General features: G+C 33.4%; 1 protein-coding gene across 1 annotated transcript in view; it reads right to left on the bottom strand.

The window, feature by feature from the left end:
- The window catches only part of LOC140155440 (transcription factor Dp-1-like), a 41,947-nt gene extending 30,413 nt beyond the window's left edge, over window positions 1-11,534 (bottom strand). Inside the window, exon 1 of the mRNA XM_072178296.1 lies at window positions 11,106-11,534. Coding sequence (XP_072034397.1) covers window positions 11,106-11,151 — 46 coding nt within the window. The 5' untranslated portion in view covers window positions 11,152-11,534. The remainder of the gene's footprint in view (window positions 1-11,105) is intronic.
- Window positions 11,535-14,143: the final 2,609 nt, after the last annotated feature.

The raw sequence follows: 14,143 nt of genomic DNA, 5'->3' as shown, positions 1-14,143 counted from the left end.
AAAAAGTATTTAGGGGTGAAAAGAACCAAAATTCTTGAATGTTTATATGTTTCCAAGGGTAAAATGTCATCTAGTTTCAGATTTTGGCACTTAAAACTCCCTATCTTTTATAGATTTTGAGAAAAAATCATTTTTGGTCCGATTTTGGCGAAAATGGCCATTTTGGGGTGACAAAAATTTTGACTTGCAGATTTCATGTGAGTATATGAACATGAAAACTATCAAATAGTGCCTAATTTTCTGTTCTAATTGTGTAACAAGGGTACAATTGTGATATTAAAAGCATTGAATGGGATCCATATATTTCTTTATTTTTGTAGCAGGGGTAGAAACTTGAGGGTTCGGGTGACAATTGATTTAGAAAAATATACAATATTCGCATCATTTTCAATTTGAAAACGCCATATCTCCACAATGGTATGAGCTATAGGGATGCTTTAAGTGTTTATTTGCTCAGTATTTCATTAGCTAAATGGTGATATAACAAACAAGTAAGCTGGATCTACAGAAAATAAAATAACTTGCAAAATGCTACCCCCACCCCTAAGGATTTTGAGGGCGTGAAAAAAGTCACAGATTTTGCAAAAAAAATAAGTCCTTCAAAATGGGGAGGTTTGACGCTAAACAAAAGACATGTTGCCCTTACCAATGCCTCCCTCTAGAGCAACATGTTTTTTGTTTAGCCCTGAGTATCCCCATTTTGAAGGACTTATTTTTTTTGCTCCAATTTTGCTCCAATTTGGGGACTTGGGCAGAAATATGCCTGTACAGTGCTATGGGGAAAATTTTCAAGTTGATAATTATGCATTTTTTATGTCAGATTCAGTTTCTACACAAAATTTCACCCTAGAAAATGTTCCTTTAAGTAGGATATCTTTCACTTTAAGTTTCCACCATTCTGTCCGCCAAACGCAAGTCAAAGCTTGAACGCTGTCATATACTGTAAATAAAGTAAGAGTTTCATGTTTTTTCAACAATCGTTTAACTTGCTTCTGTATTTGCAGAAGCCCGCACTTTAATTTTTAAACAAAAAATGTCACGTAGAATGATTAACAAATGTGTATACTATTATCATCTGATGAACAATGTAAACAAATGCAAATAATTTTGACCCATACATTATTTGAACTACATAGCACTGAAGTGGTTAATGTTGTTTTGTTAAACAAAATGTCCTCTCCAGATGCCATGCATTTTCCCATTGAAACTTTAGTGATGAATTTAACAATGTTATTGATGATCCCATGCTCTGATATTTTGGAATTGAATTTGGTACGTCATGAAGTTCTAAAAATCATAGAATTTTTAATTTTGACCCTCAGTGGGACTGTAAGTGTACGCTTAATGTGAAATAGCCCAGTTGTAGTCCTTGCCCCTATAATATACATATCTTACCTGTCACCAATGCGCTGTAATTTTTGAGAAAAATGCAAAAATTGGCACAAAATTGGCCAGGGGTGTAGTACCCCCGTAAGTGTACCATTTAATACATATATATGCATTTTATGAACTTGAAAGATTAAAATTTATTCTGCTATTTACTAGCCCATAAAACATTAATTTTACCCACTATCTTTCTGTTCATCTATGAAGAAGCCAAGTGCATTTCCTGCTTGCTTTTAAACTTTCAATTTAAATCTTATTGAAAGGGGCCAGAGAAAGGTAATTCAGTTGGTTGTCAGAAGTTTGCAAACAGCAAACAAAAAATTATTTTCTGGCTAAAATCTGCCTTAGAAGTAGCCTACACATATTGTATTACTTTTCAGGCTACAACGTACATATTAGGCAATTAAGTTTTTGAATTAAATTTCTACACAGAAATTTAATTTGAAATTTCTTGCCATGCCTGGCGCTGCACGTAAACACGAGACTTGCATTATCTGCCTGCATGACAGTGTACCATGTAAGGCATGTATCAGTATTTGTAGCAGGTGGTCTATTGTATTTCTGACGTTCTTGTGTTCATAAGAACTCATGATGTTGGCCTAGCTTTGAACTTCACTAGTCCATGAATGACCACTGAAAATTCAGTTCAGGCACCAAGATGAGTGAGGATAAAATAATTTAAAATGCAGATTCTTCTGAACTCAATTTCTAACCGTATATGAAGAGAATCTTAGGTTTGGCCATTTCTGTCACATGATGAGGTGACTCTTTTATATTATTCATTATTTCATGTATTCATTATCAACTTCGTATTGTAATGTAAACCCATGATGCTTCATCGTAATCAGGGTTCGATTTAACTTGTGTCGTGGAGCAAAATGCTCCCCATTTTGGAAAACCTGCTACACAAATTTCAGCTTGTATAGCAATTTTTACAGTAAACATATAAATGTTATAATATTATAAGAACATCGCCCATCACAAAACTTCTGAAAATAGGGAGGTAACTTTATCATTGTTCATTATTTTGGTCACTTTCATTATATGACCAAACTTAAGTGTAAAATGTGTTGCTTTTTACCGCTCACTCACTTTTAGCCCTAGAAGATATATGGTCATTTTCACGGTAAAGGGTGTAACTTTGGATTTTTAACTTTTTAATCCGTAGTGTTCTAATAAAGCCACAGAATTCCATGATTTTTGGCCACATAAGTCAATCTAGTTAACAGCTACCTTGGGTAGCATAATCAGCTTTGGGGGTTACTGCGTTCAGTTTTAGCAGGCTTAAATGTACTTAATATTGCCATTTTGAAAAACTATAAAAACAGTAACATTTTGTAAAACCCTGTGTTTTCTTCAGTTAGTTCATGGATAATTTTTCTTATCCTGAAAGTACAGTCATATGTTCAGTAAACACTGCCACATTAGATTTAATTGTGAACAGCCCTGTATTTTTGAGAACCGGACTTGATATTTGTCGTTTGGAGGCTTCATTTTCCGTTAACAATTGTTAACAAACTTTGTGGGTATACATGTAGCTTTGGTTCATAATTCTTGGTTATTTCTTCACTTCTTCTTGATTCATAACAGTTGTTATCTTAACTTGAAATGGGTAACAAAAATTAGTCGATTTGCAAGCTTTTATAAATTTTTATAAAATCTTGACTTCAAAGAGCCGTTTTCCGTTAACTTTTTGAAGCCTCCGAAACAAACTGTTCAGCAAGCTTGTGCAAATATAAATAAAAGAGCTCATCCAATCTATTTATCAAAATGTAGTAAAGTAGATCCTCAAGTCACATGTTTTTAAATCGTGGAGATATATATATCACCGTTTGAAAATGGGACCCAATACAAACTTTCCGTTAACAATTGAAGCCTCCGAAACAAATGAAGCCTCCGAAACAACAATAAGATTAATTATCATCTATGCATATCTAAATTGGTGTGTTTCATAATGATATCTGCATTGTAATTATTACTTGATATGTGCAGAATGTCATAAATTAAAAAAAATTGACATTATGGTTAATATTTGAAAAATATACTGATACCCAAAAATGCCTGTTTCGGAGGCTTCACATGCAAAAACACCATACTTTTAAAACAAATGGGTGAAAAAATTAACATGTGATAAATCTACAATATCTGCCGCATAGAATCATTGATTCAATACACACAAGAAAATAACAGCTTAGATGATCCCAACACTGTTGTTTTCAAAAAACTACTTCTGCAATGTTTATGTTTAACAATTGTTAACATGAAGCCTCGAAACAAAAAAAAAAAAATGACTTGCTGTGATAATTTAATTTTTGTCACAACTGAAATTCAATACTTAGAAGCAAAGCAGGAAAATTGGTAATTGTGATATTTTTTACCTATTTTTTTTATGTCAACTTGTAGTAGTTAGCCAAATAGTTTACTTAATGATCACCTGTCAGGCATTGAGTTTTGCAATGTGACAGGTGTGCTGTAAATCGCACGCCTGGATAACCCGAGGTGTGCTTTTAGGTGTACTGCAAATCGCACACCTAAATAAACCAAGGTGTGCTTTTTTCAAAACTGGTGTATGACTATGATTTCATTTTCAGCTAAAACTTAGCAATTGTGACAACATACATGTACTTTTTTAAATGGCCATGGTAAAAGCTCTGGGGTAATGAATGGTGTATACTGCATAGATGTCCCTGGACTTTGGACTTATTGCTAGTGTCATTTGTAATTTTTTTTTTTTTAATTAGTTTTTTTTTGGATTTAGAATGTCCTGGAACTTTAGAATGTCCCTGGAATTTTTTTAATTTAAAAAAAAAAATTACAAAGATTTAAAAATTATAAATTCTTGTTTAAAATAGGCAAATTTGTGAATTATGTTCACATAATAATCTATGAATGATTTTAAAATGCATTTGTTTTGTATGCTTCTTTACTTCATAAATAGGTTGTAATGTGAACATCAATTATAAATTTGCCTATTTTGAACATGAATTTATAATTTTTAAATCTTTTGTAATTTTTTTTTCAAGTTTTAAAAAAAAAAATTAAAAATATTTCCAGGGACATTTTTAAGTTCAGGACATTCTAAATAAAAATAAAAACTTAAAAAAAAAAAAAATTTTTTTTTTTTTTTTTAGGTGTGCGAAAAATCGCACCTCGGCGTATTTTCAGGCGTGCGGTGGCGTGCGAATCGCACTTTCGCACGCCTTTAAAACTCAATCCCTGACCTGTGTTGAAACTGAAGCCTCCGAAACACAAATCGCTTGAATTGCCAATTCTAAAAATAACTCCAATTTCTGTGAAACTTGGCTGGGAGGTTCCTTTCATCAAGTAGTATTTGTACATGAAGTTAGACATTCAAATTATTTTAGGAACCCAATTAAAACTTAAAAAATATGTTTAAGGTTTGGAAATTTCCATTGTAAATGACACTTGATGTTAAAATTTTCAAAACTGCAATTACAAACATAGCAAAACATGGTATAAAATTTAACTTATATCTGTTGACTTACTTTGGAATGGGATTTCACATGTATGCCAGCTTTCATGTCATAATTTTCGGAGGTTATGTAAAATACATTTTTTCTTAGATTTTAACCAAAATGTTATGGAAATGTCAATTTTTTTATTAGAAATCAAAAGGTTTATGCCTTGAAACATTATTTTACTGGAATTTAAGTTGCTTCTATGCATGATTTCAGTAAACAGAAACATATTTAAGTGGTTTGAAATTTTGACCCTAAAATCAAAAGTTACACCCTTTACTGTGAAAATGACCATATACTGAATCACGGTACTAAAATAGGCTGCAAGTTTGGTAGCAAAATGGATGTTTTGATTTTGATTTTTCCAAATGCACTATGGATAGACTATGGGGCATGCATCTCTACGGCCCTTGGTTTTCCACTTTTGTAGTCTACTCTTGGGAACTACATGAAAACACAACAAATCAACAGTAAAGATATGTCTGAATTGATATTCAAAAAGTTCCCACGTTTTACTTGGGACATTAAGGAGTTATTTAGGGTTAAAATGGGTTTTTCATGATTTTTTCCATTTTTACCCAAAATATCAAATATTAAAATAGCTGTAACTTTCAAAATAAATTGAGTAGAAATTTCATTTCTATTGTAGATATTTCATGTCACATGGATTTCCAACACTGATGAATAAAATGTCACAGCACAACTCTAAAATAAAAAAATGGCAAAAACCATATTTTTGTGCTATTTTGGCCATTTTTGAGCTAAAAATGTAATTTTTGCATGGGGAAAAAAATAAATATATATTTTATTGATTTAAAAAATATGTCATTATGTCAACCTAGTTATTCTGAACAAAAAAGTTAATGATGGTGAATGTCTGTGACCTATAGTTTTTGATCTATGGCCCTTTCAAATTCACATATGGACTAAAATAGCACATTTTTGTTCAATATTTCCAATATTACGCCAAAAATGGTCCTTTATGGCCATTTTAACCAACTTGTTAGTTTTTGGAAAGTGGGAACTTCACTTAATAATATGGACATGTAATTGTACTTTAATGTTAAGCTATTTCAAGATCCACTAGTATGCCCACTACCGGGTAGCAGCAATTTTATCTACTTTCAATGCAGTAAAATGATGACTAAAATGATTTTGCTGCATTGAAATTAGTAACATTGACCAATATAATTGCTGCTGCCATGGAAACCGAGCTACCAGTGGATCTACAACTAGCTTAAAATGAAAGTACTATAATATGGCCATAATATATGTGAAGTTCACTTTACAAACACTGAAAATTTTGTAAAATTACAAAAAGTACCATTTTCAGCCTAATATTGGAAAAATTGACAAAAACATGCTATTTTAGTCCATATGTGAATTTGAAAGGGCCATAGATCAAAAACTATAGCTCACAGCCATTCACCATCATTAACTTTTTTGTTCAGAATAACTAGGTTGATATAATGACATATTTTTAAATCAATAAAATATAATTTTTTTTTTTTCCATGCAAAAATTACATTTTAGGTCAAAAATGGCTAAAATAGCACAAAATATGATTTTGCCATATTTTTATATTTTAGAGTTGTGCTGTGACATTTTTATTCACCAGTATTATACATCCATGTGACATGTAACATTTACAATAGAAATACAATTTCTACTCAATTTATTTTTAAAGTTACAGCTATTTTAATATTTGACATTTTTGGGCAAAAATGGAAAAAAATCATGAAAAACACATTTTTAACCCCAAATAACTACTAAATGTCCCAAGTAAAATGTGGGAACTTTTTGGATATTAATTCAGACATATCTTTTCTCTTGATTTGTTATGTTTTCATGTAGTTCCCAAGAGTAGACTACAGAAGTGAAAGATAAATGCTCATGCCTCATAGTCTAGGATATTCATTGTTGTTTTGCAAATATAACCACCTCTCTCCTAACCAGTAATTAGGTATTAAATTACTTGTTCAAGGTTGGAAATCGGAGAACTAAAAAAAGAAAAAGTTTTTTCAAAGTTGGGTAAAGTTGTATATTTTAATTACCGGTACTTTTGCTTCTATTGAACAGCCAGGGACACATGACTAGCTGTTCAATAGAAGTGAAAGTAATTAAAACATTACAACTTTATCCAGCTTTGAAAACACAACCTAAATATAATTTTGGAGTTTAAATTATTTGTACCGTAATATTTTAATCTCAATTTTCAGATAGCGCCCTAAAACAGATAAAATTTACTTTTTCATGAAAATATTGAAAGTTTTAACTAAAATGAAATTAAAGCAACATTGCTTAAATTTCTAGTGCTCACTATTCAAGTACCAATATTTAGGGGCTGGCATTTTCTTGGAAGGGGGGGGGGGGTCACAAATATGTCAGTGACCGGAGTCAATTTTTTATGCCCCCCCCCCCCTATCGCGGGCAAAAAAATTTTACGACCCCCCTATCGCGGGTCGAAAAATATTATGACCCCCCTTCCAACTCAAGAAAAATTATTCATTGCTGGAACTAAGGCGCGAGCTGCAAAACTTAAAAGTGAAAAAAAGTGTGTGGAGCAGCGTTAAAACTTTTATTGTAAGTGTAAAGAAAGGCCATGAGCGTGTAAAAATTTTGCATAGATTGTATGCACATTTCGATTGCAAAGTTAAAGAATGAGTCACCAGCCCTTAATAATTCTATAACCCCCCCTATTTTGGGTGTTAAAAAAATTATAACCCCTCCTATTTTTGGTCTGAAAATTCTATGACCCCCCAGTATTTTTGGGACCCCCCCCTCCCGAAGAAAATGCCAGCCCCTTAGGCCTACTTATTGCCATGCCAAATGCAAGGCAAATGAAGTGGAATATATTTAGCCACAGTTGTAGTAACTACAAATTTCGAACATTTGAGGACTTGAGTTGTAGAAGGTGCCATAGGGTGTCTTCAGTGTTAATTGTTTTCATTATACATTTGTAAATGGGCTATTTCATTATAAATGACACGTTCACAAAAATGGCTTTTATCATATCTGGTTGATATAATTAGGGTGATAATGCAGTGTTATTAACTTAATTCTAAGTATGCCACAAACTACAAGCTACATGAGCATTTTACAGAATTCTGTCTATTTTTGTATAAAAAATTGCCAAAAGGTACATTTTAACCCAATTTTGGAGTCCCATTTCATTTTGCCCATGTATTCTGAATTAATTCTTTGAAAAATTAGGTACATTCTATGGCAATGTGCTTGTTGCAATGAAAATATGATATGTGTGGAACATCATGCAAGTTGAATGGTGAAAATTGGTGCAAAAATGTTAAAATTCAGAGATTCTTGCAAAATTGGCATTTTGCGTTAAATAAAAAAATGAGTGTCCTCTCCAATTCATGCCTCCATTTTTGTTAACATTAAAGAGGAAATATAAACCCTTACCCTACCTGTATAATCTGTGTTATATTACCAATTGATGGGACAGGGCACTGATTGAGGAATTCATTTATTTTACATACAGTAGACCACTTGTTCTTGATACCACAGTTCGCGTTAAAATTTGTCCTCTCCAGAACTGAAGTTAATTACTAATTGTTGAAATAAGAAGGATTATATCATAGAATGTGAAATTTGTAGAGGAAGAGTGGTCTTCCTTCTACCAAGGTGGCACATGATTTGGTATTTGTTGCATTTTTTTTTTTTTGTATCCACGATTCTGTTTGCAATTTAACAAATGTCCTCTCCAGCACAATTATGTCATTTCCATGAATTGGTAAACAAACTAAAAAATAAAAATTTCAAAGAGCCAAACCCACAAGAAATTTTTGCATTTTATTGCAAATTATGCTTACAAACCACTTTAGTGTTCAAATTATTGTCCAGTTGTTGAGAACACATATGATATTATTCTGCATTGAACTTGGTTAGCTAAAATTGCAATATTCCTAATTTAACCAGAATATTAACCCTGTTTGTAGTGGATTTTAAATGCTGGGGATCTTTTATGCAATAATATTGATGCAATAATATTGATGCAGCTATTTCTAAAGTTAAAGTATGCTTTATTATGTGTTAAAAATGTGTCCTATCCAGAACAAATGACACAGGAGGGGTCTTTTATTTTAGGTTTTCCATGACTAGTACAACAGATTGACGCAGAATACTCACTTATGCATCAGTGTAGCTATTGGGCAGGACAAAATGACTATTTCATGAATTTTTTCATGTGAAGATAAAGTTTATCCTTAAAATATGTAGTAATTTTGCACCATTTATCTGGATTAGTATCAATTTACTAATTGTTTTATATTGAAACTGGCATATTTAAGACACTGAAGTGTAAAGGAACATACAACAATTATTACAGACTAAATATGAATAAGTATGAACCCAATGTTGGTTACATATACTCTTTCAAAGTTGTGTATTAAATTGTTTAAAAAATGTCCCTCCAGACGGCAGCTATGTTTTTTACACAGCAAAAATTCAATTTAATTTTTTAATGGTTCCTGAGGGTTTGACGCTCTAATATTTTGAGAATTATTGACACACCATCTGAACTTTGAAATGATAATGAATTTGCATGAAATAAATGAGTTTGAATTTTGACCCCTTTTGGGACTCAATGTTGTCATTTATAATGAAATAGCCCAAATGTTGCAAAATATTAATATTGACAATAATTACCAACCTGTTTGACCTCTCCATATATTCATACATTGCTCACCTGTGTTTTCATATCATATTTTGTGGTGAAAAATGATCACAAATGTGTAATTTGCAGTCATTTTTGGAGCAACGATTTCTTCGTACTAACGGCCAAGTGTGTATGTGAATGCGCATTAAACACATACAAACACATACACAGTACCTGTTGGAACTCCCGGTCTGAGCCGGGAGTTTCAATTAGCACCAAATTTTTTTCTTTACTAATTCTTCTTGCCACCCCTTCTTCATCCGCCGCCCTTCGTTTTTGCCGCCCTTGCTTTTTTGTCGCCCTTCTTCCGCCGCCCTTCGTTTTGGCGCCCCTGCTTTTACCGGGGGCAAAACACGCATGGATTTTCAGGTGGGCTCGCCGGTTGCCGCCCGAGATTTAATACAATACCCGGAATAAAATAATACCTCATAAAAAATTTAATGATTTTAAAATATGAATTGGTACCCTAACCTTAAAAAAAAATACCGGTAATATATATATATATTTTTTTTTGCAATTTCAGGTACGGTACCCCATTATTACCCACCCAAAAATGTGTCGGGTACCCAGGTACAAAATTACCCGAAAATCCCTACTTTTTACACGCTACCAATAAAACTTTAATTTATACAATTAATTCACAAATTAACTGATACTGATAGACTCGTCTAGAGACTACTATGAGTAATTAATATTTGGTCCCACTTTCTAGAGTCTTTTGAATTTGATCCAGCATTTTGCTCAATCAATAATTTTGATTGCAATGCCATGGATAGGAAAATTAAAATTCTTTTTTTTGTAGATGCTTTCAATACATGCAATAACCTATTGTTATGAAGCACTTGGCCATATGAAACCCCAAAGGGATACCAAGTCTATACAGTCTGTGGGCTTTAAAATAATAAAGCATAAAAAAGTATACAGCTGGTTGAATTTTAAATAAGTTTATGGCCAGCTGCCTGAGAACCATGCATGACAATGCATGATCATGCCTCACTATCAGTATCACATGCCCTGCCCTTTTATTATTTATTTTGGTCGTTTAAAATTAAATCTGTCAAATTCAAGTTACCTAAAAGTAAAATAAACAAATAAAAAAATCACATGAATATTGGCCACAAACATGCAAGCATTTCAAAACATACAGTGCATGTGCAACCACAAACGTCTTGTTATTCTGACAGCACACTTGCCCACATGCAGTAGTTCTCACAACAATACATTTTTAAAAGCCAGATTGATTTCCTGGCCTGATCGCACCAATTGTGTAAATTTAAAACTAACACTAACAGTTTCTAATTACAAATTAACTTGTCAAGATAAAGGACATAATAGGAAAAAAATACCAGTGTTTTAATATTGAAAACAAATAAAGGTAAAATATCAGCACGTGTAAATATCATATAATAATGCACCGGAATTTCAAGTTCCACACCAAAATGCAGTGTATCGGTATGTAAGTTGTAACCCAACCGGTGGTATACGGTGATCGATAATACAGTGCACTGTGCCACGAATGAAATTTATCAAAACCTGACAACCAAAACACGGTTAAAAACACTTACCATCACCAACCCACAAGCTTGTTAATGTGGCTGTTGAATCAGCCATTTTCAGCCACTAGAATCAGCAGCTGTTGATAGTAAGCAATCCTCCGAAATTGGTTGATTCTGTCCTATATTTTCGCTCAAAAATTTAAAATCCACACACACAGATCGGAGCCGAAGTTACATCGAAACACTACCGGAGCAATGGCGAAGGATACATGACCTCTGTCGCAGGCTGAAAAAATCTTACAGATCTAATTTTCCTTTAAAATTCGTCAACAGCAATTGATCTTTGACTTTGAGGTTTTATTATATTTAAATTTCAAGTCTGATACATAATCATTTAAAAATTAAATACACTTGAGTTGTGACAGGCATTTAAAGTCCATTTTCCCGTAGAATTTCGGTCTTTCGAGGATTCGCGTGAAAAACCGAGCTTGGCGGTGGCTGACATACGTCCACGTTGATTGGGTAAATAAAGGTCACATGACCAAACACGGACATGCTCAGAAACCAAAAATGCGTTCTTTGTTCGATCGAGCTGTTTACATATGCAAATTATGTACAGATATCCACAAAGTTTTCAGCTGGTCAGCAGGGATGGCCTTGTTAGGCCAAGTTAACAATATTTTAAAATGTTGTTATTTTTCAACTAGAATTTAATTGCTTTGACGGAAATCACATTTTTAAAGGAAATAAAACGGAAATGAGATTTAGAATAAGGTTCAAGTGGGACCATGGAGCTGCAATATTTTACTTGTTGAAAGTAAAACATTTGCAACAGTATAGGCCTAATAACACTTCTTCCCCGGACTTGTTATTTATTTATAATTTATTGAAAAACAAATAAACAAAAACAAAAAACAAACTAACTAAAAATAGATAAGTAAGTCAGATCATGAAACTAGTCTACCTTCATGGCCAGATAAAAGAAAAAAGGGGAAAACAAAACAAACCGTAAAACATGCACATCAATTTCCGTTTTTAAACTAAAAATTAAAATTTAATATCAAAAAATAAAATTCGCTTTCAGTTATTCCCTCTCTTTCTTCTCATCTTGCTTCTGCAGTTTATCTTCAAGTTTAAAAAATGTGAGTTTTTTTTTATTATTGTTTTCCAATACAACTTTCTTGAACTGACTTAGGGCCTAATAGTTAAATAACAAAATCAACTAGAGGCAAATGATGGTCATAGACCACAAACCTAGCTGGGGCATGTTGTTGGTGTTGTGGAGGTATCTGACCCCTGCAAAATGTTCCAAAAATGTTCCCCTGTCATGAGGTTTGTTGTCACCGAGTTTTGAGTCCTGTACTCCTTACAGATGTCCAGAAAATGCAATTCTAAGATTTGACCCCAGATTACCTTTGACCTGATCCCTACAAGATGTTCCATAATTCCCCCCTGGTCATGAGGTTTGTTGCCACCGAGTTTGAGCCCTGTACCTCTTACAGATGTCCGTATAACGCAATTCTAAGATTTGGACCCAGAATGATGTCCTTTGACCTGACCCATGCAAAATGTTCCAACATATTCCCCTGGTCATGAGGTTGTCACCGAAATTGAGCCCCGTACCCCTTACAGATGTCTAGATATTGAAATTCAAAGATTCAACCCCAACTGACCTTTGACCTGACCCCTGCAAAATGTTCCAACATGTTCCCCTGCCCAGCAAACACAAAACGTTTTCGACATCATTCGCAAAAGGGTATAAAAGGTTGTCAGAAAACGTTTAAATGTCGGGTTATATAAAGGGTATATTAAGAGTATAAAACGTTTTCATACCCTTAAAACACATTTTTTGATAATCTACTGCTTAGCAAACAAAAATGTTTTACAGAAAACGTTTAAATGTCGGGTTATATAAAAGGTATAAAAACGTTTTAATAACATTCCAAAAACATTCTTGAAAACTTGATACAAAACATTCTAAACAGAATGTTATTTTGGGAGTTGAAAAAATATTTTGCGAAAAATGTTTGCCCAAAATATTTTCAATAACGTTTTAATAACATTTTCATGACCTTTATATAACCCGACATTTAAATGTTATTAAAAGGTTTTGAAAAAAACATTTTAACAACATTTATGTGTTTGCTGAGTTTAAATATTTTAACATAATGTTATTTAAGTATTGACACAATATTTGGCAAAAATGTTTGCAAAAATAGTTTACAATAACATTTTTGAAAACATTTAAAAATATTGTTGTAGTGTGTTTTCATACAAAACGTTTTGAAACGTTACCATGACCTTTGTATAACCCGACATTTTAATGTTATTAAAACGTTTTTACCTAAACCAAAAGCCAAAATATACCTTATTTAAAACGTTTTTAAAACGTTTTTGTGTTTGCTGGGTGGTCATGAGGTTGTCGCCGAGATTGAGCCCCGTACCCCTGACAGACGTCCAGATATTGAAATTCGAAGATTTGACCCCAGCTGACCTTTGACCTGATCCCTGCAAAATATTCCAAAATGTTACTCTTGTCATCAAGTTTATTGTCACTGAGTTTGAGCCCGTACCCCTTAGAAAATGCAGCATTTCTAAGATTTGACCTCTGCATGATCTTTGACCTGACCCCTGCAAAATGTTCCCCTGGTTGTGAGGTTTGTTGTCACTGAGTTTGAGCCCATAGGGGGCTATCATTTTCTTCGGAAGGGGGGTCCCAAATATACAGGGGGGTCATAAATTTTCGGAAAGAAAAGTACGGAGGGCGCATAACAATTTTGATGACCAAAATGTAGGGAGTCACAAGATGGTGAACGGTGATGATAAACATGGTGTCTTGGACTAAAACATGAATAAATAGGAATTATTATTATTACCCAGGTATAATTCTGGTTTACCCTGTGGTTAGGGTTAGGGTTTGGTTTGGAGATGTCATTTTCTTTAGCGGGGGGGGGGGTCATGAATTTGTCGGTGACCGGAGTAACACATTTTATGACCCCCCTATCGCGGGCAAATTTTTTTACTACCACCCCTATCTTGGGTCGAACATTTTATGACCCCCCCCCCCCACCTACACAGACTCAAGACAAGCATTAGATTGTATGCAC

This window comes from Amphiura filiformis, chromosome 6 (genome assembly GCF_039555335.1).
Source record: "Amphiura filiformis chromosome 6, Afil_fr2py, whole genome shotgun sequence".
Lineage (NCBI taxonomy): Eukaryota > Metazoa > Echinodermata > Ophiuroidea > Amphilepidida > Amphiuridae > Amphiura > Amphiura filiformis.
Note: the sequence above shows the minus strand (reverse complement) of the source record. Positions and strands in the feature narration are given on the sequence as shown.